A 25,922-nucleotide genomic window follows, 5' to 3' on the forward strand; every position below is an offset into this window, starting at 1 on the left:
TAACGTGGTCGAGAATTTTTTTTTTTTATTCACCGTGTTCTTTCAACTCGAAAGAAAATCGATAAACAGTTCGCCACGGTCGCTTATCTCGAGAACACTCTGGCGCGACCTCCTGACCTTTTTCACGAAACAGAGAGAGACTCGGGTTGCACGATTTCCTTTCCTTTTCCAATATAGACGATCGTTTTTGGATTTTCACCGATGTTCGACACAACAACGCGTCGCTTTTACGTGGATTTTCACGGGTTAAGCGAGTCAGGAGGCGCAAATTGGTACGCCGTTACAATGTACAGGACGTCTCAAAAGAGACGTACACCTCGTGAATTGAAAGCTCTTCGTGGCAATAAAGTTTAAAAAGATTTTCATCGCTGTGCAGTCTATAATAATTACAATTTTTAATGTTATTAGAAATGAAATAAGTCTCGAATTTGAAAAACTTTGATTTGTTCCCTTCGACTAAATTTCGATCTGGAATCAGTCGCATTTCGGAGACGAAGTTATAGACCGCAAAGCGTGAACGAAAGGCCTCGATGTTGCCACGAATAGCATTTGAAAAGTTCCGAGGTGTGCGTTCGTATTGAGACAACCTGTATATTTACCTTTCTTTCCTCTACAGTTTTTTGCCCTTTCTGTTTTCCATCCATCGCGTTGATTCATTACGGGTCGTCGGAAGGCGTTCTTTTAATAGAACTTTCTATGTACCGTGAAGGAACGCCCTCGATCGTATTTCGATCGATGTTGCTGTAGGTTGCGCGGTTTCCCTGTTTTCTCGAGCTTCGATTCGGAACATGGATGCTCTGGGACTAACGCAGACGGATGCGGAGTCATTTTGACCGATAATTACGTTCTTAACGATTCACTCGCGAATACAATTCTGAAATATATTCTCTATGCACACGCAAAGTGAAGGTGGGTCAAAGTAACTCTGCACCTGCTTGCCAGGGTTGATCGGTGATTAGATGGTTTTCTATTTTTTTTTTTTTCACGGCCGTTCGTTGACTACACTGCCACGAAAGGAAACTTGTAGAATCGTACACGCAACTCCCTGCTCGATGAAGTTTTTGAAAAAAGTGTAGCAGTAGATTCGCTTTTTTGAAAACCGGTTAGAATACGTGCAATATTAATAGCGGAAGTATCAAAGAGACGCTTCGAAAATTGCGGTTGACGAAGAAAAGCGACAGCCAACTACCACTGTACAGATACTACAATTACTACTACTTACTACTACTACTACTACTACTATTACTATTACTACTACTACTAGTACTACTACTACTGTCGATACTACTTTACTGTCGTTTTTACGATTACTAACAAACTATTACACCACTAACACTAGCTAATAATGGTTAACATTTGATCTTAACTTTGCCACTGCGTGTCTCGTGCAAAAGTATTGGATTTTAATGTATTATCAAATAATCACTTGGTATTTTTTGTACTGAAAGAAACCAAAATTATCCAACGATTCGCTCTATTGATAAAAAATTGTCCTAAAACTGTTGCACAAGATCACGAATGACACTATCACTGCTATTTACTAAAAATATACGACTAAACACACTATCACAAAACGTCACTCGCTGGTGCTGCTATTTGCTGCTGCTATTGCCAGTACACGAAATACGAGAAAAGGTCGGAAATGCTGTTTATACTCGAATCGAATTTGTACAGAGCATCATACGCGAATGAAATCGACTCGTAAAATGTCCTGTTTGATTTCTTCGTCCCTTTTATGTTCCTCCGCGTCTCTTTGTTCCTTCGTCCTTTTCATGTCTTTTCTTCTGATAGCCCTTTACTTCGTGCTTTCTCTTCTCTCTCCCTATCTCTCTCTCTCTCTCTATTTATCTATCTCTCTATCTCTCTTCCCTATTTCTCGAATAACCTATTCTTTACATATAACACAGCAATTTAAAAAGTACTCGATGCGTAGACGTGTATCTCGTGTGTATATGTATGCATCTCGACTAGACGCATACGTCTGTATATTTTGTCAGTCTCTCTCTTTCTTACTTCTCACAATTACACGCGTTCTTCTTTGGATTGTGTACTTTGTTCAATTTTTTTTTGTAATTTTATTTGTTATTTGGTAGCCAAACACACGAAGCTTTTAGCTGTGTCGCTTTCAGTCAACGTGTAATTACGTACATATTTATATACATGTATATATCTATCCATATACGAATATATACATATATTATTATTATTATTACTATTATTAAATAGATAGATAGCGTTTATATATGTATATATATGTGCGAGAGTTGTCGCGTGTGTATACGTATATAAACCTGTATACATTAGTGTAACTACCTTAACCAAATACCTAATAACTCGTAAACGTCTTTAGAGGTAGATGTTTGTTTCTTTTTATTCTTTCTCTCTATCGTAACTTTCGTTTCCTTATGTAGATATGCATATACGTGTGTGTACAGGATGTGTTCGATGGAAAGTACACCGTGAACACTGCGAATACTTCATATTCGGAGAAATAAAAGGATTTCTGACTATTCTCGAAAGTTTCCGCGTGAAATTTAAAACGTGAGCAACGCGGACATAGCGGGACATATTTCGTTATTTAGTTACTTGTAATCTAGCGAGTTTTTCCAGGCCAACGCCCACTTTAGATTAACGCCTTCTAGATGGGTTGCACCGCCTACTACGTTAAGCTTTCGTTTAATCTACTCGGTTTGCTCGGTTATATTTGTATCGATCTATTTCGACTTATTCTGTCGCCTCGGTATTACCTTCTTACGTACGAACCACCGTTGAAGCGCAGACGTCCTTTCGTTTCTTTCTCTATGAAGAATTTTCAATTTTCGCGATGTATATCTCTTTCGCGACACCTTGTATACATATATATATGTATATACTTTACACGTCTTTGTATGTATGTACATACATATACATATATATTTCTCTGCCTCCACTTCGGTTTATAATCCTTCTGCATCGAACTTGTTTGTCGACCGTCGTCTTACCAAGTAGGTATTATTGCCCTCCGCTTGTTATCTTATAAATTGACACCGTCGTCTACGTACATGCGATAGTGCGATTAGTCGAATACCATTCGAATCAGACAGTAGTGCTTTTGGTTTTTGACAGAGAAAGCAACGACGAGAGAGAAAGTTAAGCGGCCCAAAGTAGAATAATCGGGGTCGCTAACCTTTATTTACTTTTCTGTTCTTTGTTCGCTCCGGCGTGTACAACCGCGTTCAACGATGCCCTTCTTTCTCTCGCCGCTTGTACAAGTAGTAAGAATTTCCACTCCTGTCGAAGGAGGGAGGAGTTGATATGTTTAGTTCGAAGCGGAAAGGTTTTAGATATTCTCGTCCCTTAACCGCGCTACTAGGTACGGAGGAAGGCTGTCGCATGGAGAGGCGTGTCAAAGGGCAGGACCTTCTTCCGCCCTTCTGGTGCACTGTCGTTGGTCGCGTGGGCAGGTTGGGAAAATATTATGTTGATCGCATTACCTGAACTAAAGCATTGACGAGCGGAATGAGTGGGAGAAGGTCCCACCTATCAGTCACGCCTCCTTGTCACGGTGAGGCTTGAAGCGAGGGTCTCTCCCACTTACGTAACGTACTTCCATTGGGCAAGTAGGAAAGTGGGAATATTATAACTAACCTACTTATCCAGCCCTAAGCGTCGGCTAATTGAGCGAGTGGAGGAAGGCCTCGTCCACAGCCACGCCTTCTCCAATGACAAAGAAAAGCATCGTTGCACGCGACTGTACACACGTCGTAACGAGTTTTGATCCTCGAATGCGTGAACTTGTCTACGTTCTCGTCTCCCCTGATGCTGTGGAAATTCGGTATCGTTATTTGCGGAGTCATATCACTTTAGTCAGTGGCGATGCGCATGGTGTAAGCAGACTTTACGTCGATGTCGCCGTGTGGACATGTTGAAACATTGTAATATTTTAGCCTAGCGACATGCTCCAGTTTTTGTTTCGCTCTAGAGCTTCGATTTTCATCGTCATTTTTCTCATCGTTCTTTTTATCCGCGTCATCTTTTCTCCTTTATCTTTTCGCTGTTTTCTTTTTTATCGTGTCTTTTTTTCTTCTGATTTATCCATACAGTTCGAGGTGTTCGTTCGTCGTATCTTGTTAAAACCTCGAGGAAAATATGATCGAGCTAACGTTATTAGTCTTGACGAACGCACACCTTGAACAGAATTCGTTTCTTTCGTAGATTAATATGGAGTTTTTATTTTGATTACGACCCTGCACGTTTTGTCACATGATTCGGATTGAAATATCTTTTAAAAAGTTGAGGAATCGGTAACGCGATTTTGATTAAGAAGCACCGACGAGTACGCTATTGGCGTATCGGCTTTAAGCGAGTCAATGACGATATCTTTGTGGCAAGGCGTGCACGGGGTTTGCTTGTTTGTCTCTGACTTAATTTCGCAGTTGTTCACGCGCATCACTGAACGATCTTTCATTTCCGTTAACGTGTGGGCCCTTCGACCCTGTCGTAGAGCGAGGAGGTCGCAGCGAACACTCTGACGATGTTAGACCATCAAGGCGGTAAGCAGTTCCCTCAGCAATAAGCAAAACAACAATCAACAAATCAAAGAAACGAATTTCGAAGATCCTCTTCTAGGGAAATAAATAAATAAAAAGAAAGGCGAGAGCAAAGTGATAAGAAATAAGATGCAAACAGACATGTTAGGCTATGGGTAAACCTCATCACGTTCAACGTGCTAGTTTTTCGGAGAAACGCGCGACATTTTTAACTCACAAATAACGGACTCCAGGTCCATTTGGGCTAATAGATATTTTCATTTTTCTGTCTTACTTAAAATTCTTAGTTTCTTTTATCTTTTTGATACTCTTTGCTCTATTTTAAAAGCCTCGTCAAGACTTCGCGAGTCTCCGTGAAAGTCCGAAGGTTGACTGCGTTAAACTTTTAATTATTTATATGTACTATAAAGTAGTGTTTAGCATCGATTGTTATTATACCGATAAATGTCGACGCAAGTTTACAACTTTTTAGGTCAGGTTCAAATGAATCCGGGAGTCCGTTCAGGGGTTAATGTGGGAGCACGTTCCGTGTCGAATGGTGTTATTAGAGTTCGATTTAACTTCGAAGCAGAATGGATAAAAATATAAAGTAAAAAATAAAATAGAACTGTATGAAGAGGCTTAAAATCCTTGTCAACTGTTTGTATCGCACGAAACGTGTTCGAAATGATGACGAATAATCTTTATTAAATAAAAGTGAACAAACGAAGTAACATACCATCGATTTTTGTTCCATCTCGCGTTCTATTTGCTTCGTTTCGCTTCGCGAGATCGGCCAATCGACGACAACTTCGCTAATTAACACCACGTTTACATATACGATTATATATATATATGTGTATATATTTCTATCAACGATAAAAAATGAACGCGCGTAACTCTGGTTCTGATCTCTTTTTTCTGTCCTTTAGCTAAAAACAACCTTCTAATTCTGTAATCTTACAGCGCCACGGTACTCTGAGTGCCTACACTGGAAACGAAGCGTGTCTTTTTTTCTTCCTTTAATCTGCTTCTGCCTTTTGTCTTTTCCTATTTAACCATTCGACTTTTCGCATATATTTATCATCTGACTCGACTCGATTCGATTCATCGATTTGTCCATCGTTCTCCCATCATCCGTTCATCCTCCTCATTCTTCGTTCAGTAGACTCTGTTATCAAGCCTCGACGAAACTCTTCGACCCTCAAATATCCCATGATGTGTAATGATATTGTAGAACGAGTTAATCACATATTACCACTAGTAATGCTGTATTTTTAACTGCCTAATCTTTTGCTTATGGAAATTTCACAGATCGACGTGCTAATTACTATAATTATTTCCCGTATCCTCATGCGTTCTTCGATCCGACAAGCGTTGGATTTACCAACCTTCTGATCAGCGACCAGGCTAAGTTCTTACTCTCCTCTCTAACTGTTTTTATCGCTTTTTCCGTTCTTAACAGAGTATAGGATAAAATAGGGGAGCCATGTATAATCTCTTCAAATTGTAGCGAATTTTGGAACGAAACAAATGAAAAGAACCTTCATTTCGTAGTTCCTTACGGTACTTTTCCTTTGACGTTAGTCGTAAAACAACCCCCACAGGGATGACAAATCTTACTGTATTTTCGAACTTAGTCTTTGATCTTTATTATTTCCATAAATCGGTTCGCGCTGTCGTCGCCTCGCAGTTGGTAAATCCAACTCTTCTCTTCTTTATCGTTCACGTCAACAAAGATTATCCTGGACCTCCAGCAGAGCCTGACCCGCAGTAGAATTAAAAACTAATCAGGATAACGATATCGTGGTACGCGCCCTCTCGCTCCCTCCGTAATCTTTGGAGAATGCTATTCGAGTGGAATCAGACTTGTTCCTTCGAGAAGAAATCGTAGATGATCGGGCAGGCACCGAAACAGGCGGAGAACTCTGTATTCGTTAACCCGTAGCGTGTTCATCCTTCTTCGTAGTTTGCTCATCCTAGATCCGGAAAGTCTGATTCTTCGGTGGTTAGCTTATATCCAAAATAAAAATACGAAAGAGGTTTCTTGACCCGTCGTTCCTAGACGGGAAGAGACGCGCCTAGAGAAAAAATAGAGGAAGAAAATGTTTGCGGAGCGAAGCGAGGGAGCGTATCGACGGTGCTTCCTGTTCCTTCACGTTTAACACGCCGCTGATTGGTCGGTTGCCTGTTTAGAGCCACGAGGTCGGGATGAAAACCCTCGTAATGCTGGACGAGCAAGGCGGTAAGCCATTTCAAAATCTAGACATACAAACATTAAACTTTACGTAAAACGTCTCTTACAAGAATTATTATTATTATATATATATCTGGTCTTGACCGACACAAAAGCAACGACCGACGATTATTATGTATTTTTATATTATATTCTCCATATATTCTTCACCCTGATCTATACAGGATGTGACCGACATGTTGGTACGTTTAGACGCGCAAGTAATTCGTTGTACAAAATGAACTGAAAATACGGAATCGAGTTTTTCTTTATGTCGTCGCCAAACGGTTGGTACAATAGACTCTGGTCACATTGCTGTTGCAAATGGACTTTCTTACTTTTCTTATCGACGATCGCTGGTTCTCCGTCGAACACGTATTATGTTCTATCGATACGTGTCTACACGTTGTATTACCACGCGGTCTGAAGAAAACTTTCCGATCAATTCGATATAGTACCAACTATTTGACGTTGGAAAACGAGATAGCTTTGTTCGAAAAGAGTCGCTTGAAAAATCTGTGCCAGTTGTAACTGGAAAGTTAAAACTATATTTTAATTAATATCTCGAATTATATTTCGTATCGGAGAGACTGTTAAAAGTTTCGATAACGAAACACGATGATTTTCCGAGAAGAAAGAAAACGTTGCTTTACACGTCTCGTTCATTTTTCCACGAGGAATTACTTTCATGTTCGATTGAGCCACCATGGTAGCCACACCCCGTATAATATTTGTACGTTCTACATAGATATATACGACCGCACACGACACTAATTGCGTGTAATATCGTCCAGACACTGTTTGCAATACCTTGTGTACATCGTTATTTAATTTCGAGTCAGACGGTTGCTATCTACTAACCCAAGCACCGAGAAGGACTTCGTTCTACCGACATATTTTCACTCCTCCCCTTCAGCATTCGGATCGTTTACGTTCGATGATCATCTTACTTTACTTTCTTTCACCTTTGTTCTTGCGTTTCTGTTCCCTTCGATCTTCTTTGTTTCCTCGATCTGTGTCACTTTGACCATTTTCTTCCCGTTGCATTCGAACTTGGAGTTTTCTTCGCTCTTCTGTTTGATCATCGATTTTTCGCTCTGCACTCTTCTTCCTCTTCCCTTCGCTTCTCTTCTCCTCTGCTTCTCTTTCTTTTTCTCTCGACTGCTCCCTTTAAGCCTCTATTTTTCTACTTCTTCTCTGTGCGTCCTGTCGTTCTCCGTCAGCTTCTTCCTCCGATTCTTACTCCGCTTCCTACCGTGAACGTAAATCTCACGAAGGCGAACGAACAAACAAAATAAAAAGAAATAAAAGAAACTTAAAAACAAAGAGTGAAATACAAGAACAGATAAAACGATACAAAACAAGTATACAAAACAGAGAGAACAATAAATATATATATATACAGAGAATACAGATGTATCGGGTCGCACGACACGCGCGCACCACGTTTAAACGCCTCCCTTCGTTACTTCCGGCACACGGTGTAAGTCAATACCAATCTACTGTGTATTATGTTGACCGGCACATTTTTGCATCAGCGCGATACTCTACGTAAATATAATATATACTTGATTCAATTCGTACCCAGTACCCTTAGACTCTCCACCGTACACCCCAGTACATACAGAGTTACTCACCCGATCTTAGGAACCCTTAGTAGGGAGACTTTTTTGCTTAGCTGTTGCACTTTCGTTGCACTCGTTCCTTTTTTTACACCTTTGAGGATGCATCGTCGAGAGAAAACGATCCAATTCGTTCTTTAACCTTTTCGACTCCGGCTTAAGATTTCCTTGGCCCACGAAAAGATTCATTACGCCTCCCACATTCGGGGGAATTGTTTCATAATACTCTTTTTCGAATATGTCGAATTGGGACCGAGACACTTTAATTGTTTGTACTTGGGGACCATGCAGTTGCGAGAGATTGTACCAAGAGTGACTAACTGTTCTTAGTAAGGAGAATATATTTTTAACCGAACCGAAGGGATTAGACTAACATCCTGCATGCAAATTATGAATTAAAGATGGGGATCAATCGGAACGAAATGGTGTTTCTCTCGACAAATCCTCGTAGAATATAAACCCCGTTGTTCGTCGTTTAGGATCGCGGAACAGAGTTAATTTGTCGCGTTGCAACTTCGAGAAAGCAAATGTGTTTGATACTTGAATCGGAGAGTGAATCTCTGTTCCTCGACGACCCAAAAACGGCGAACCTGTCAAGTGTTAAAAAGAACGTATAAGTTGTCTCGAAAGAGAATGGGACAGTGTTTCTTTTCGTTTTCCCTCCTTCGATAAAGGTAAAGTTCTTTTATGTTGAGTACACCGAGCAACGTAGAAAGTACAGTAATTCGTGGATTTTATTTTCGACCCGGCTGTCTGTTCCCTTTCGAGACGTTGCAGCGGGAAATTAAGTGGAAGGATATTAACGTTATCTTCTCGTACGATGAAACAGAACAACTGGACAGAATCGAGGAGGGTATGGACCAGATCAACGCCGACATGCGCGAGGCCGAGAAAAATCTCACTGGAATGGAAAAATGCTGCGGTCTCTGCGTTCTTCCATGCAACAAGTAGGACTGTCCCCGATCACGTTTACCCTTTCCATTGTCTCGAACCAAAGCTTTTGTTTTACAGAGCACTCTTTAACCCAACAATTCTATCGGCGACTTTAACGTTTCTCTTTAAATCTCCGCGCCGTACGCGGTAGACTCTCGGTAGGTTGCCACGAACGGACCTTCGAAAAATTCTCCAAGAGATTATCGCGGTGGTTGTATGTAAAATTATCGGTACGACGAGAGTCTATCGCGTTCGATTAATTAACCGTTCGCGGATTAAATCTCTGCTCGTGTTAACCCGGTTGGTGTTCCCTCGAAGTGTGCATACGCGGTGTAGCCTCGCTGATGTAACGTTGCTTTTCGCAGGAGCGCAAGCTTCAAGGAAGACGAAGGGACCTGGAAGGGCAACGATGACGGTAAGGTGGTTAACAACCAGCCTCAACGGGTGATGGACGATCGCAACGGACTCGGCCCTCAGGGCGGCTATATCGCCAAGATCACGAACGACGCTCGTGAAACGGAGATGGAGGAGAACATGGGACAGGTGAACACGATGATCGGTAATCTGAGAAACATGGCGATTGACATGGGCAGCGAATTGGAAAATCAAAACCGGCAGATTGACAGGATCAATCGCAAGGTGAGGAAACGTATTCCAACCCGACGAGTCGGAAACAAGCTCGGAGATGTCGTCGAGTTGCGGATATATTCGGGGCTTGCTCTATCCGTTTTTATGTTTATCGAACATAAAGTTCAGTTTGAAACGGTTGTACTGTAACCCTCGAGGATGTAGTTGTGGAAAGAGCAAGCTTCGAGTCTCTCGAGAACCGTTGAAAACGATGATTACGATACGTACGATTAGCTCCGCTATATTTTTTCTCTCCACGGAGCATGCGTGGATTTTTTGACTCACGATGCACGCGCTCAGAGCGATGCACAACACGTTCGTCGTCGCTTTCGCTTTCTTACATGCCTCTCTTACATTCCGTCGTTCCCTCGGGTCACTCCCGCCTCAAATCCCCTTTCGTTCCCCAACTCTTCGAACGAGTCACAAACGCGAATCTATCGCACGGTGGATCTCGATCCAAAGAGACTTCCAAGATAAGAAACCAAGCGTTTCCATCAAATTATCCTAGAAACGAAGAGCTGGCCGTCGACGATGGGCAACGTGTCGTACGAGTACCGTTCCTTCTTCACCCCTTGTCTCTCCTTGTCTTTGTCCCACGAACTTGGAAGATTTCGGGATTGTCTCTCCTCCGAGAGGAGCATATTCGTACCTTCTCTGTACTTCTCTATATATACACACGTTATTTTTGTATTGGCACGGAAATTCTATTTGCGAGGACGAAACGATTGTCGGACATCTCTCGCGCGATGCTGTCAATCAGAAACGATGGATTTCTGTTCGGATAAAGGTGGACGATTGTTTCGTTTTCGCTTTGGCATGCGTACGCACGTGCACCGCACGACTAGCCACCCCTATGTACGGTAAGACCTGTCTAAATCGAGCATTGCGTATGTCACGGAACCTGCGTCTTGTCGCGTGGTTTCTTTTTTAGTTTTCGTAACAGGACAACCAAATACGTGTTCAATTTCTACTCGTGGACTCGTGCAGTGTGCACGCGATAAAAAGCGGTCCTATTCGAGAGAATAGTAGGTACTTAGAAGACAAAGTTTCAACTCGGCTTACTCGTAGTTGTTCGCGGTAATACGTGATCAGAGGTTGAACGTGTATCGGCTTGTCCTGTATCGATACGCTATATCAGAGTTGGATCCTTGCCGGGTTATCGAGAGATCGTGTCGAAAATTTCAGGCGACAAAGTTTAAAGGGATCTCGAAGAAACGTATGGACAGATTTTACTGTACTCCTTTCTTTCTCGCACACCCGCGTCGTTCCTCTGTTCGTCACTTTCCCGTTCCTCGATCACTAACGAACGAGAAAAAAGGAGAAAAAGATCCTTCCACACCCGACACGCTTTGTTAGCCCTCCCTGTTTTTCTGTCTTTTACACTCTTTGTTGTATTTTCTTTCTCTGTTTCTTCTCTTGCCTTTCGTTTGATCGAAGATATTCACTTTCTATGCCACCTGTGACCAAAATCCAAACTATGATAAATCCGCAGGGCGAGTCGAACGAAACGAGGATAGCCGTGGCGAATCAGCGTGCGCACGCCCTGCTCAAGTAAAATGCGTCTCTCTGCCCACGTACCCGTCTCCTCCGAGCCCCAAATAGTCAAACAAAACTAAACAAGTATATATATATGTACACGTATATATATATCAACTCCAAATATTGTACGCTCACACGCCCACGACCCCTTCTTCTGCCTTCTCGTCGTCGGTCGGACACCGTCAACCCGTCAACCCAACTCTTGTGTCTCCAACTCGATCCACCTGTTTGCGCTACAACGATTATCGCCGAACCTTCCGGTTAATTACGTCGACTCGCGTTACGTTCTTAGCTCGTTACGGTCTTTCTTAGCGTCTCCTTACTTATACGCCGTTTAATTAGTCTGTGCTATGTTACGTCCCCCTCAGTGTAACCGCGTCGTCTTTGTTTTTCGTCGGTTCAGTTCGATAATTTCTACGATATGTTTCGCGACGATTATATATCGCCAGTAGTACATTTGGAATCGAGAAACGAGTAATCTCCGTTTCAACTATAATTTACTGAGCGACGATAGAATGCTGTCTTCTTGCTTCCGAGGGTACGCTCGCTTCCGATTCTAATTGTACATATCTATACGCACACGCGCGACAGTGATACATCCCGGAATCTTATTTGTCGGACGGAACCCCGTAGGGACGTCATTCTCGTCGTCGTCTTCGTTGTTGCTACCATTCTCCAAGATTAGAGTTTTCAATTTTGGTCGAAGATTACGGACGGTAGCAAGCTTAGATTCGAGAAACAAGGGTGGACCAAGCGAGTGGCGGGAGTTCCCCTACATTTTCCTTTCGCCTTTTCCCGATATCGCATTTCAGAAACGAGTCCACATTTTCCTTTAACCGAGCAGTATCACCTCGAGACTTTGCATTCGAAAAAGAAGATCATATCCTTCTAACCGAGAAAAATCATCTCTTCCTTCCACGGTGAAAGATCGCTCGGTAGATAGGCGAATGACAACGAGGACGAACGACGAGGTGATAAAAGAGCGCGGAATAATGAAAGTTAACGCGACAGGTCTACGATAACATGATCTTTGATTACACACGCCTGAGTTTGGGTTACGATCTTTCGTTTGTTTGTTTTTTTGGCACGCAGGGCGAATCGAACGAGACGAGGATAAAGGTGGCCAACGAGCGAGCCCATCAGCTACTCAAGTAAGGCCACTCTCGACCACCTGCACCCCGTCGGCCACCAACAGCACCAATACAACCATCACTACTATTCACCATCACTATCACTACCTACAGTTACAACAACAACAACAACTACTACTACAACTACAATAGCAACAACAGCCAAGCGTCTACAATAAAACCAGAACCAACACTTACAGACACACTCTCAATTTACTTACTCGTGCTCATTGTACTTTACGTGATTTTTTCCGATTCTTTTAATTTTCAAGTAAGACTTAATTTATACATCGAATCACACGGTAGAATTCATAGCAGAGACGAGTTTATAAAATTAGACGATTCGTTGAGACGGCTAGAGAAAGATTCTTAGCGTACGTTCAGTTCCGTCCCTGTTTCGATCTTTGGTTTACCCTTTTAATTAGTTGCTTTTCTTCTAGCGAATGTTAGCGAGATCGGCAATTTTTGTCCGATAGAATTGTACGTTGAGATCTCGATGATCACATTGTTGAATAGTTTATTCGCGGTTAGTCGTATTAGATTGTTGCTCGAAAGAGAAAGCACGTTAGATTCTAAGAGATCGATCAAATGTACCACTTTGTGCTTGTGCCTTTTGTTTTCGAGGAACGTCAGAAGTAAATTCTATTTGAATACATACTGTTCGTGCGTTCTTCCGTTTAACACCATCCAAATAAGATAACGAGTTTTAGATTCTCGACACACCACGATACACGGCTTCTTTCGTTTACGTTCGTTTCACGATTTTACATCCATTTCCCTGGGCGGTTCTTCGACGAGTTCCCACGAACGTATATATACGAAAATACCGTCTTTAATCCTTAAAGGGGCAAATTCTCTCCGTAGACGTAGAAGTTTTAAACATAAAACAGGAGTGACAAAAATGCACCCGATATCGGCTCGTTGTTAACACGTTCTGTGCCGTATAAATAGATATATGGGTTCAATAGAATGTTACATTTTCATCGGCTGGGATACCAAGGGTGGAAAATGCTTTGGGTCGGGGAGTGTCACCGGTGTGCGTCACAATCATGGGAAAATATCGACGGTATGAAATCGTGAACAACATCGGATTCAGAAAATTGTAATTATCCTTTCATTTTGTTTCCCCTTTCGATTTAATATTTAGTTAGTTTTTAATAATTTTCTGTGACTATCGGTCACCTATATAGCACAGAACGTAACAGAAAAAGGAAAGATAAATAAAATACGAGTAAAAAAGTACAGAATTTCTCGTTTCGATTGCACGTTTATCCAAATTCTTCCACTATCGTGATAGCGTTCACGCTTTTAACCCTTTTGAAAATGCTAATTGTCTTTACGAAGTCATTGAGAGTTCCAACAATTTCATTACAGCGTATTACTTTAGTTCTAACTCGCAATAAAGGGTTAAAAGTGTGCGCCTGTTTAAGGGTTAAAGATTAGCCGCAGATTATCGATGAAAGAAGCATATTACGAAGAAGGAAGGAGACAACGTCAGTTGTCGACGGGTAGCACACACACACGCTGTAATTCTTTGGATCGTTACATCTATACACTCGTTCACATACGACGTACAGTGGTTGGATAAGATAATGGAGCGTTGAATGTTAATAAAAACCACCGTATCTACTAAAGCATATTCTTGGAACGAATTCGATCAAACTTTGCCAAGTATCCACCAGAATTGTACATCATACTTGTTGACGAGCATTTATAACTTATCTGTTATCGACAAGTGGATTATTGTAAATTAAAGAGATAGTTTTGAATAGTTAAATTCTCGATCGTCTAGAGCAGAAGTGAACGCAAACTTGCCCGTATGCGTAGCTCGTGTGTCAACCTTGTTTTCGGGCTCGCGTTCGATCCGCTACGAGTATTGAGAAACAACGTAAACGGTTCGATGCGAGTGATACGGTGTAGATGAAACATTGCAGAACAGTGTAGACGCGATTGTGTAATTGGAATAGCGTAGAATGGGACGATGGTATTTGAATACAGGTGGGACGGTATGAACGGAATGATGGGGATCAGGTGTATTCGGATTGTACAGTCTCCAGAAATCGAAGACTGGGAAGTGCCTACTACCATTGTAGTCCATCGTTGTGATCACGGGCTGACGCATACGCTTGTGCCCGCCTTACTATTTGCTGTTCGCGTCTGGTGTAGAGTCGAGAAATTAACTCTGTATGTTCAAGACAACTCGATATCGGGGATGACGACTATGACCAGTCGTTAAACACGAGAATTACACATACTTCTTTGTCCAGTTTTAAAAAATAATCAGAAATTGACATTCGAGTGTTATATCGTTTCCATTATCTGCTCCATTCCCTGTCTGTACACACCATACTACTTGGACACAAGGAACACACGGAATGGGTAACGTTGATCGCACAGCGTGTGGGAGTGCACGCGCGAACGATACATACGCACAGCGAGTCCCCAGTAGGTAAACTACGTATTCACGTAATTTGTTATCACGATTAGCGTTACGACCAAGATATATCAATGTACAGTAGTAAATTACAAGTATAGGTAGGATAGAGACAAACCTCGTGCGTAAATTTCGTAAGCTGGATAGTAGGTCGTAAGAGGAGGGAGAGCCTTGAGATTATTAAAAGGATACGCGTGTATTAAAATCGGATCGAGGGCTGTGCAGTTGAAGATCTGCTCGAATAAAAACGAGTTACCGTTCAAATCCAAGATCTGTTCGAATATAAAATCCGTGTTACCGCTTATTTTGACGCGTACCACGTTCTACACGTCGAAGAAAACCGGAAGGGATCGTAGAATGTACGGAAGAGAGTAAGAATAGGGTTGTAGAATGCGTCGGGACGAACGAGAGAGTAGAAAGAGGCAGAGCAATGAAGGAAAAGGTGGAAGAGGGACGGAGACGGAGACGAGAAAAAATCGAAGCAACGAAGAAGACGTCGTCGCGAGATACTTATAAGAGATAGAGAGAGAAACGAAGAGAATGAGGGTGTTTAATGTGTAGATAGAATTTTGTTCATCGTTTTGTCTCTCGACTCACCGTAGAACGTAGATCGATTCCGTTTTTCGCACCCCCGCGCTCTTGTGATGGGGGTCACAGTAAGGTTTAACTCCAAATAAAACGAAAAACGAGTGAAAGATAGAGAGAGAGAGAGAGAGAGAGAGAGAATAAACGAAGATTGTACATTATATTGTATTTACACGAAGCGAAGTACCTCTACTTTGTATTGTACGAACGAATAATCCGTTTGAGGAATTCCCATTTCGGTTTCCTGTTTCGCTATCTACTAGTATCCACGTTGTATACTTTCTTTAATTTTCCTTCTTTCTTTTTCAACCGCGACTCGCGAGTACAAGTACGAGTAGAAGTTTTTAATCAAGCTTTTCAAGTTCGAACAAGAGCAACCAATTTTTTGGTGGTCGGTATATTGATTTATAAGCTCGTATACGATGTGGTTACGGTAGATTGGACTCAACGCCGCAGACAAAAGGGATGTTTCTCGAAGCAGCTGTCAGCCTTAACAGTATTCGCGTCTTTACACTTACCTCTTTAGCCTTAAGAGAACGCTTAGAGAGATTGCGAGAGAGAAAGAGCGCTGACGTTGACTCCCCGTTAGCATCGAAATTAACCCCCGAACAGATCGACAGAGGGGTGGGAGCGAGCGAATGAGAAAGAAGATTATAAACGGATCTTAAAGCGCAGAGTTTTTTATGTAGGTCACATAGAAAAGCAGACACGTGTGTATTTAATATCTATTATAAATAAGCATGATTCCGATACACAAGTTTTTCTGAATTTTAACGGGTTAATCGTAATAACTTGGCCAAGCGACAGTGTATCGAGTCGTTGCGGTCCATTTCGTACTAAACCGAACAGCGTGTCCGTGATTCGACGAAGCACCGTCTAAGATGTTCGTCGCGCCACGGTCGCGACTAGTCCGCAACGGGCCCAGCGCTGCACTCTTATATATACCCGTAGAAGGAGAAGGACCCGCCTTTGCGCTATCTGCGCATGCGCCGGGAACCCCCCACTCTCGCTTGGCGCGGATATAAAAGCTCTCGAGTTGCGCGTCAGACGCGCATTACCTGACTTTCCGTTCACGCCAAGCGCTTCGTCGCTCGTACGTCGAATGATAATTCTTCTTGATCCTTCAGCTACGACGCGATCGTTCAATTTGATCGATTATACATGTATTATCCTAGAAACTAGCAATACTTTTATATTCGATTTTCGCTTACTTGGATAGAGAAAGATTTAGTATACAATATCTAGTGGAAAAAAAACATCAGGGGTTTTTATCGCGTACGAACACCTTGTTCGGTATGCCTTTTTAAGCAGTCATAGTTGTTACGAATGTAAGTGATCGTAGTTAAAAAGTCCATTTTCCTTCTGTACGTGTAATAAAATACGATATAGTTTTTTCCTAATGTAAGTATAATAGGAGATCTGTTGGAAAATATGTTATCGCGTATCGAGAGTTGATCGAACGACGGGTTAGCTTGTCTTCTTCGGGTTAATTATGATCGAGGCGTAAACGGAAAGCTCAGCATCGACAGTGAGTGTATTGGCGGAGCGCAAAAGACGATAGTATTATTTCTCTAACTTTGTTGTAAACGAATTTGCCACTTAGGGAGGCAATACCGTACATTCGATTCTGTTTTCGCAGGATATATCAATTGAAAAAATGTACCTTATACATTGAAAAATGTAAGAGTAGCTGTAGAAGCCAAAAACCAGTAAAAATGCTACGATCGATCGATTAAAATAATAGTATTATTAAACGTGCAATATTAAAGGTAACAGTATTTAACTCCGAACTTAGTTTTCAAGCGCTCAATCTCTCTTTTTATTATCAAAATTTCGATTGATTTCCTTTCAAACCGATAGAAATATTAAGAACGATATATCGTAAAAAGAGGAATTAAATTCTACGTTAGTGCCCACATTAACACGTTGCCGAGTGGTCGAGATATCTGTATCGTTTAGAGATATATTGCGCTCTTTTTTTATATTTTTACTTCTATGCGCAGTATCGATGGTGTTAGGATTCCCTTCAAGGAGGACTAACATGCTCGGTACTCTCCTTCGTGTAAGTTAATCAATATTCCGGTGTTTCTCGCTCGACTTTAAGGGTGTTATTTTACTCGCTAGTAAATTCGGCAGTGTGTTGAACAGAAATTGTGTAAGAAAAACAGAATCGATTGCATCACGCGTGGCTCGCTTTCGATTTCGCTTGTTCATTTAGCTTTATCCTACGCGAGAAGAGGGATCGTGGCTTGCAAAACCCTTGGATGCTTCGCCGGTCGAACCTACTAAGCGGATCTTACAGAGAGAATGAGCGAATGTTTCGAAAAAAACGAATGAATGAGAGAGAAAAATATAGCAACGGGAGGGAAGAGACATGTTACACTGACATGGTGATCGTTACCCAAAATAACTCGTGTTAGGCCTATCGTAATTGTTTACTTTGAGAGGGAAGAGATATACAGACAATTATAAATAAATATAAATATAAAATAGACATGTACATGCATATATATTATGTACGAATCGAGCGCGGTGAGCCTTTTTCTTAATAAAATAAATAGATCTTTAGATAACCGATGAAAGAAAGAGAGAAAGAGAGAGAGAGAGTCGGGTGCGAGAAAAAAAGGCTACTTTATATTCGCAGAGCGAATACAACGTTATAATTATATTATTATTATGATTATTATTATTATTATTATATTATATGTATAAATATTAATACACGACACGGGATCGAGCAATATCGTATTGTTACTATTCGTCGTTTACTATTAATCACCAGCCTATATCGAAGATTCTATATCGTGTACTTATTTTACAAGATCAAGTACCTCGTGTCTGAAACGAGTTATACAATATATAACTCATATCGAAAAATCTATTTGATCCGTGTTGTACTGCGTACTTTTAAATACCTATTCGCAAAAACGAACAAGACAGAAGAATTGTATAGAAACACAAGCCAGATATATTGTAGATAGACATGCGTAGATAGATCGATTAGAAGAAACTAGCGGCGCGGAGAAGGTGTTAAAGGTGTCCACGGTGTGAATGAGAGAGTGCGCGTGTAAAACAGATGAAATTAGGCCGAGTGGATGATTAACGGTTTTTTGACGGGAATCGAAGAAAGAACAGCTCGAGATAAATCATACCGGATAACCGATTCTTAATCGAAATTCACCGTTTAATCCCTTGCGTTCGCTGTTATATTTTCCTACGCGTTTTTCATGCAAGAAATGCACAAGTGTCGCGCTTAAAGAGGTACGGGCGGTTAAAATTTCGTTAATTACCAGTGCTATATTACGCTCATACGTGATTCGATTATTCCACTCGTTACGTGGCGATAATTCATTTGTCAAGAGTACAACGCGCGATTTCTCTCGAGCTTACGTTGAGAATTTTCGATTATTCCCAAAGAGGTATTGCGTAGCGTACTATGTATCGAACTAACGCAATAAGTATGATGATCGAACATAATTGGGACCACCGTGCAAAAGTGCAAGGTGTCGTGATAAACGATAGCAAAACGAGTTTTACTCGTCTCGATTGCTGTCTATATAGTTTGACAAACGAAAAAATAAGAAAAAAGAATTGTGACGAGTCAGGAGGATCTTAGAGTAACATTTGAAGCTTGATGACGAAGAAAAAACAAGGGTAGAGACACACACACACACACAGACACAGACACGGAAAGAGAGGAAGAGACAGGTAGTATGTGAACATTGTAAAGTATTTGGTAAACAGACAAAAATTTGATGAAAAAGTAAGCTTCTCTCTTTTTAGTACCGATGTATTGTCGCTAGATGTATTACAAAGACGTAAGAAGTATTCTTCGGCAGTACCATTATTATAACAAATGCCTGTGTATTTTACTTCTCGGCAAATAAAACCATCAAGTATTGTACGACTGCGTTGTTCGTGTCTACCTTAACATATTTACATTTTTACATCTAATTCGTTGCGAGTTCCTGATACGATTAAAGTTGCACAGTACACGGAGAAGTTTCGTTCATTCTACCAGCAACATCGGATATTTAATCAAACTATGCGAGCAAGGAATGCGCGAATTTCTCCCTTCCTGTAAATTCAATCCTCTGAAAGCTTTTTACAGACTATCATTCTAAATCGTAGTCACCGCCACTGACGAGAGTTCGAGAAGGAGGTAGATCGATTCCGAGCCACGTAATGCTCTCTTGAATGCTCTTCCTCCGCCTCTTTTCGTACCCCACAAAGCATTCCTTTTGAAAATATTCGAGTGTCATGATCCGCTAAAGACTCATTGGAAGAATCTGAAATTTGCTGAACAGGACGATTGCAAATGCTGCATTGTCGTCGTTTCAACGTCTTTGTTCCACGTGTCGCCGATAAGTTTGGCTTAGCAGAGGGATCAGAAGATGACGGCGAAGGAGGAGGAGACGGCGGAGGCGTCGAACACGTCTGCGATGTGGGTCTCCTTTGAACCTCGACGTTTGCCAACAGACGATAACACGGTGGAACAGCGTTGCATCGCAACCTTGTTAGAAGGTTGCTTCTTTTGATGTCCAAGTTCGACCGATTATTATTATCGCGGATATATCGTCTTTGACTTTGGATGGCTTCGCGTCTGGCCAGAGTATGCTGAAGGCTTCCACGGAATCTGTCGTAGATATCCGCCGAACTCATCCGTGGACGAATTTTGGAACAATTCGATCTTGAACTTCGTCGACTGTCGGAATCGTCGGCTCCGCCGCTCTCTCTACGAGTACCTTCGAGGTTACCGCGTTCCCAAATTTTATCAAATTTCTCCAGCACCTTCACGCGTCTACCAGAGTTCTGGTTCTTCACGATACTTTTCATCGAAGTATCAAGGTTCGCTCTGAAGGATTTGAACGGTGCGACTGGATCCGCTTCTTCTTTCTCTTCGAGATCGAGAGCCACGAATGGAGGGGGTGGCGGTGGGGGTGGTAAATCCGTGGACGAGGAGTTGGCCGGTAGAGAGATGGTAGATTGACTGGCTTCCTTTAAAATGGCTTCAGATTTTGGTAAATTCTTAGGAAGGAGTCTCTCGTCTTCTTCATTCTCGTCGTCCTTTTTCAACTGGTCTTTCGACCGATGCTTCTCTTTCCTTCTTTTCTTGGAGAATAAAGCGGAGCGCTGAATCAGTGGAAAACTCTTGGATCGAGCGGCCAAGATTTTTGAACGAATCTTTCCTAAAAGTTTCATGCTATTTGCCCTGTTTCTGCGACGTTCCGTAGGAACCTCTGTATCTTCCGTCTCCGATGTATCCGAGGAAAAAGAAGCTAACCCTTCGCTCGAACGTACTTTTCTTTTCCGAGGTATCAAAGTGTCCTTCGTTTCGGGTAAATCTTTAGGCCTGGAGAATATCCAAACGCGATAACGACTCTTCCGAGGACCTATGTAGTAATCATTGCAATGAGCGGTTTGTAGCAAACGGGACATGAACGACAATACCATCTGAAATAGTAGCAAGAAGAAAATGGTAGTCGAAAGCATGTTATACTTCGGTGGTTACTTTCGATGCATACTTGATACACGGATAAAAGAGCCAGATATCCAGCCAAGAATGTTCTAACAACTTCGCCTCGGCTGACGATTTTCGATCGACAACCAACGGTAGAGATGGTCAAATGCTTAGGGTCGTAATCGTATACTGCGCTTGGATTTAATATGTCATGATGAACGCAAGGTTTCGGGATGTTGTTCGAGCAACAGGAGAAGGGTACGTCCACTGGTGCCGGCGATTCTTCTTCTCGATCCTCTGACATTGACCTTGAACGCGAAAACGGAAAGATGACACGACTCAAAGAATTTCGGTAAAGGTTAAAGGGTATAATGTCTAAGGACAATATATTTCGTAGATGCTACGGCGTTAAAGACAATCGGTTCGATTATACCCACTGCTCTTCCAGTCGAGGGCCGTTTTCCGCGTCCTCGGGCCCTTCCATCGACAGCTTGAGCCACGGCACACGGAACCAGTCCTCGTAGCTGTTGTCTCCGCAGCATTCGAGCTCGTTTTGAACGGCGTCCACTCGGGCTTTCACCGCGACATCGCTGCCGTATTTTTCGATCGCTTCGATCAAACCGTCACGGCTCTTTTGGTGGAAACCGCTCAGCAGAAAGAAGTAAGCCGCGTTCAACATCGCCACTAGGAACCCCGACAATAGACAGAGTACAACGTGGAAGAAGAGCAGCCGATTGACGGCCTGCGGGTCCACGGTGTCGTCGGACTGACCATCGAGATCGTTTCTGGTCGACTCTAGTTTCAAGTGGAGCCAACACTTCGTTCCCAGAAAGTAGGCGGGCGAACAGAATATCGCGGCCGAGATGATCACCATGGTCCAGACGTGACCGTCACCTGCTCGTCGTGATCTGCTCGTTAACCCATACATACAATCTACAAATATGTCTAAACACATCTTAAGATAATATTCGTCGTGATCACGGTCAATCCGATACAGGTATTGGAGGGAATTTGAACGAGAAGGTAGTATCATACCGCAACTCGACTAACCGGGACTAACCTGGTGCAACGAGGTTCAGATAATCGCCAAAGCCTCTCTCGAACCTGATGGCCCATAGAATGGCGAGTACGAGAGCCACCATACCAGCCAGGTTCATCGAGACAACGACGAAATATAATGCTTTCACAGAGCCCCAGTTGTAAATGCCATTTACCAGGCCCATGTATTGTACGCTTTATGATGGATCGTTACCGGTATCCTACCTGTCATCGTAGACAGATTGATCCTTCTAATTTATCTTTACGGGTTACAACATGAAAAATTACACGAAATGTTACGTTCGTAACCTGAAGTACGATGCGATCGTTGAACATTACCTGACGTTATCTTTGCAGCGTTTAATCGATTAACAGATAAAGGATATAGAAAAAAAGGTACAGTGTCGATCTTTTATTTCAAGCCGACGTTACGTTGGAAATAAACTACTCGCGCGTTAGAAAGACCATTTATTTGTATATTATATAACTTTTTCTTTGATGATAATATCGATCTATTACCAGCACTGTACTTACAGACAAGATTTAAGGATAACAAACTATCCGATTGCGATAATCAGTAAAAATGGAAATAATAAAATTAGTATACTATTACGGTACAGCCGCTAGCTGTAATCGATAATCGTATAATAAAAACTATTAATAGATATGCATATTGTTTAACGTATCCAATGAATGATAAATCATAATACAATTATATATTTTATATTTATACATGGTAGTAACAACTGATATTATCGGATCGACCTCGTTAAAAACTATAAAAAAAGAAAAACAGTAACAACGACGATAAGAACGGCAAGATGCGTGATATATCTTATCACGAAACTGCTCGTTGCAAACGTCTTATCAGCCAACTAACTATATACGCTAACGATCAAAAATATTCGAGACCACTGACTTATGACATTTCTTCGACTCGTATCTTAATCGAATACGTAATTAACCTCGAGATTAGTATTTCTGAATGGGGTTATAAGCGATCCCTGCAGTTCCATGTAATGCAACCAAAAATTAGTAGTAGTCTCAACTTTTTGATCTACAGAGTAGAAACAGCGTCGCGGAGGGAAACCGCGTTTCAAAAATAACTCGCGTATAATAGAGATGATCAGAGATTTCCGAAATCAGTAGGAAGTTGTTAACCAAGGCTATAATTGATAGAGCAAGAACAATATCGCGACTACATACGGCGCATCATTGTTCGATACACCGACACGAGACAAACTACGAAGCATCGTCAACGTATCATGTGCCATATTGCGGTTCGATAAAGTTAGTTATTCCAGTTACGTGGTTCCCTCCGCGCGTTTGTTTAACATCGCCATTATTCTTTCTTCGGAGTTAACAACTCTTTCGATCGTATAATTATTTCATATAATTTTAATCGATAGCGAATACAAAATTTGTATGGTAAAACATACACTCGTTCTACACCTTTGAATCGATCAGAGAGATAATTAGTTTCTAATTGTTACAAAATGACCCCTATTTAAGATCATTCGTGATAGGTCCCTATCGATGAACGGGACACTCTCATCGCACCTAAATGACTAATTCCCTAAAAAATGCATTGGCACTTTTTGCGCGAGAATCGCGACTCGAAATGATACGTGACTTACATAATCTTATCAAAAGGGAAAAAGTCCCCTTACACTTCGTGCCAAATCGTTGAACTTGCTGTATAATTTCAGCTTATTACTACCAGGGATATGATTATTAACTCTGTATTATTGAAACATTCAACTTGCTATGTTACATTGCACAAGTCTGTATAATTATATTAAATGTATGATTAATTGTAAGCAAAATATGAATATTTATACAACTGTTACATTTTCGTTCCCTCTAAGTTTGCAGCTCGAGAAAAAGAAATATGAAACAGAAAACGAGAAAAGCTTGTTCCGATAAAACTGGTGGTCCACGGGGCGTATTAAACAATATTGTAGAAATCATACGATAACGAAACAAGTTCTGTACGAAGTGTATGGAAACTTCTTCGACTAATTGTAACACGATTCACCAATGAAAAAATATCAATATCTCTGTACGATACGATACGCTACGCGTGTAAAATCGTTAAACGAAAACCTCGACCGAATTCGAGGATTTAGCGTTTAATTGCCCGCAACCAATACCAATCTTACTTAGAAAATCTAGCACGCCGTATTGCAATCCTCTTTTCCATTTTCATATTCTCCTTTCCTTTTTATCTCTATAAGCTATGCATCACTTTAGCACTCATAGAGTACGCTTTTATACGAGATTCCGATCTAACAGAGTTCCAAAGAGGTCCGGTTGTACTTGCAACAACCCACTGTTGGACATTGTTGAATCATAGTCGAAATTCTCGAACGACATGATGGGTGAGGACGGTGACACTATGGAATCTCCGTTTATAAACGAGTTGGACAATTGTTTCTTCGAGACTGGGCTTAACTGGTTGAAGGACGATGCGACAGATCCACCGGAGTCCGTACATTGTGGCACCATCTGGTTCTCCAAGTTCACGGACAGAGGAGTCGTCAAGTGTTTCGGATACAGCGTTGGCACGTTGCGCGAATTCATCAAACTTTCCTAAAGAACAAACAAATCGATTAATATTACAGAAACTTATCTACGATCTTTTATATTAACGTTATCGCGAATTCGAGTAACATGTCTGTCTACTACTACGCTAGGGGAGATGATAATTTTACATTTTTTAGTAGTTTATAGTTACTATTGCAATACTCGTGGAAAATGGAACCGAGATAGCAAAGAAATCGAACCCAGAGCCTTTCCTGTTTATAAAGGATAACTACTTAGTGTTCCTTGCTAATTCTGTATCTTTGTGGGAATTCGTGAATACTAAAAGGAGATTAGTATATTAGGACTGTCCAAAGTCTGCTTCGATGTTTATACTTCTTAGCTATTTCTTCGTTTAGTATCCCTTCAAGTTTTAGCCATTGTGTACTTTGAATTTAACCGTAATGCATGCTAATTTCATCTTTCAAAGCTCCGCGATTCGCGACTCTATATCCACGGAAATCAATGTTTTCGTAACTGGTTACGTTTCGTTACTTAAGGAGTGCTGCGTTTCGTATGAAAGACCAGGAAAATATGGGAAATTTTTTAATGCAAACAATATACATTTCGAGCTGTACCGTCTGTATTCATCCACGCGTTTATTATCACAATTATTCTTTTTATTTGAAAGTACACAAATATATTTTCTATAAAACTTCGACATAAGCTCTTCCTACTATTTCATAATCCACTATAATAAAACTACCGTTGATAAGAATTACTCTAAACGATTCTAAAAAATATAAAAAAAAAATCTAATCATTCCTTGTCCTTTGCCGACGATTCAAAGAGCAATCGTCTAATAATTTATATATTTTATCGTTAAATTTCTGTTATCTAAGTTTACGGAACATATTTTTCATGCAATATCTTCTAACATAATCGTTTCGTAACCAAACACAAGAGAATCCACCGATCATCGCAATCGATAATTCCTGTTTATTGGCCGCAATATATGTTCCTCGAAGAGATACTTTTGTTAGTATAGAAGAATAGAAGAAACACGATCGAAGGAGCACGTTGGCCCCTAAAAAAAAGGTGTACTCGATGGAGGGCGATTGGAGCGGAGGGATGAGAAAGAAGGAGGAAACGAAACGCAGCAAAAGTTCAGATGATTCGATGTTCAATGTTCAATGTATTTTGACAATCTTCAATCAACAATTTCCATATACTTTCAAGTAGAATACATAACGTGACTTTAAAAGAGCGATACGATTAAACGAACT

General features: G+C 41.3%; 3 protein-coding genes across 13 annotated transcripts in view; 1 reads left to right on the top strand and 2 right to left on the bottom strand.

Annotated features, from left to right (window-relative positions):
• Snap25 (Synaptosomal-associated protein 25kDa) overlaps positions 1–19,518 on the top strand; it is a 34,469-nt gene extending 14,951 nt beyond the window's left edge. For 3 of the 9 annotated variants that reach the window (XM_012294669.2, XM_003707229.3, XM_076536650.1), the window contains exons 4-7: positions 4,484–4,532; positions 9,196–9,313; positions 9,665–9,938; positions 12,558–19,518. In XM_012294669.2, coding sequence (XP_012150059.1) covers positions 4,484–4,532; positions 9,196–9,313; positions 9,665–9,938; positions 12,558–12,620 — 504 coding nt within the window. In that variant the 3' untranslated portion in view covers positions 12,621–19,518. The other 6 variants (XM_076536649.1, XM_076536647.1, XM_012294671.2 and 3 more) reach the window with 6 other exon arrangements.
• Positions 18,962–22,439, bottom strand: LOC105663737 (uncharacterized). 2 transcript variants are annotated; one of them, XM_012294668.2, is made up of 4 exons: positions 22,136–22,439; positions 21,513–21,969; positions 21,140–21,383; positions 18,962–21,068 (listed from the first exon to the last, which is right to left on the bottom strand). In XM_012294668.2, exons 1-4 carry the CDS (start codon positions 22,296–22,298, stop codon positions 19,746–19,748), a joined length of 2,187 nt encoding a protein of 728 aa, XP_012150058.2. In that variant the 5' UTR covers positions 22,299–22,439; the 3' UTR covers positions 18,962–19,745. The 2 variants fall into 2 exon arrangements, with proteins under 2 accessions (XP_012150058.2, XP_076392757.1); XM_076536642.1 differs by having other exon boundaries at positions 21,513–21,983.
• Positions 22,440–22,568: 129 nt separating this feature from the next.
• Positions 22,569–25,922, bottom strand: part of sima (HIF-1 transcription factor component sima) — a 34,094-nt gene continuing 30,740 nt past the window's right edge. For both annotated transcript variants that reach the window (XM_076536641.1, XM_003707230.3), the window contains one exon: positions 22,569–24,705. In XM_076536641.1, the coding sequence (XP_076392756.1) occupies positions 24,385–24,705 (321 nt within the window). In that variant the 3' untranslated portion in view covers positions 22,569–24,384. The remainder of the gene's footprint in view (positions 24,706–25,922) is intronic.

The sequence above is a fragment of the Megachile rotundata genome, chromosome 10 (genome assembly GCF_050947335.1).
Source record: "Megachile rotundata isolate GNS110a chromosome 10, iyMegRotu1, whole genome shotgun sequence".
NCBI classification, from domain to species: domain Eukaryota; kingdom Metazoa; phylum Arthropoda; class Insecta; order Hymenoptera; family Megachilidae; genus Megachile; species Megachile rotundata.

Excerpts from the sequence above, each read along its gene's own strand:
- LOC105663737 (XM_012294668.2), bottom strand. The coding sequence starts at position 22,298 with ATGGGCCTGGTAAATGGCATTTACAACTGGGGCTCTGTGAAAGCATTA. Across the intron at positions 21,384-21,512 it reads GGCCCTCGACTGGAAGAGCA|GTCAATGTCAGAGGATCGAG; the intron begins GTGGGTATAATC and ends TTCGCGTTCAAG. Across the intron at positions 21,069-21,139 it reads CTCTTTTATCCGTGTATCAA|ATGGTATTGTCGTTCATGTC; the intron begins GTATGCATCGAA and ends CTACTATTTCAG.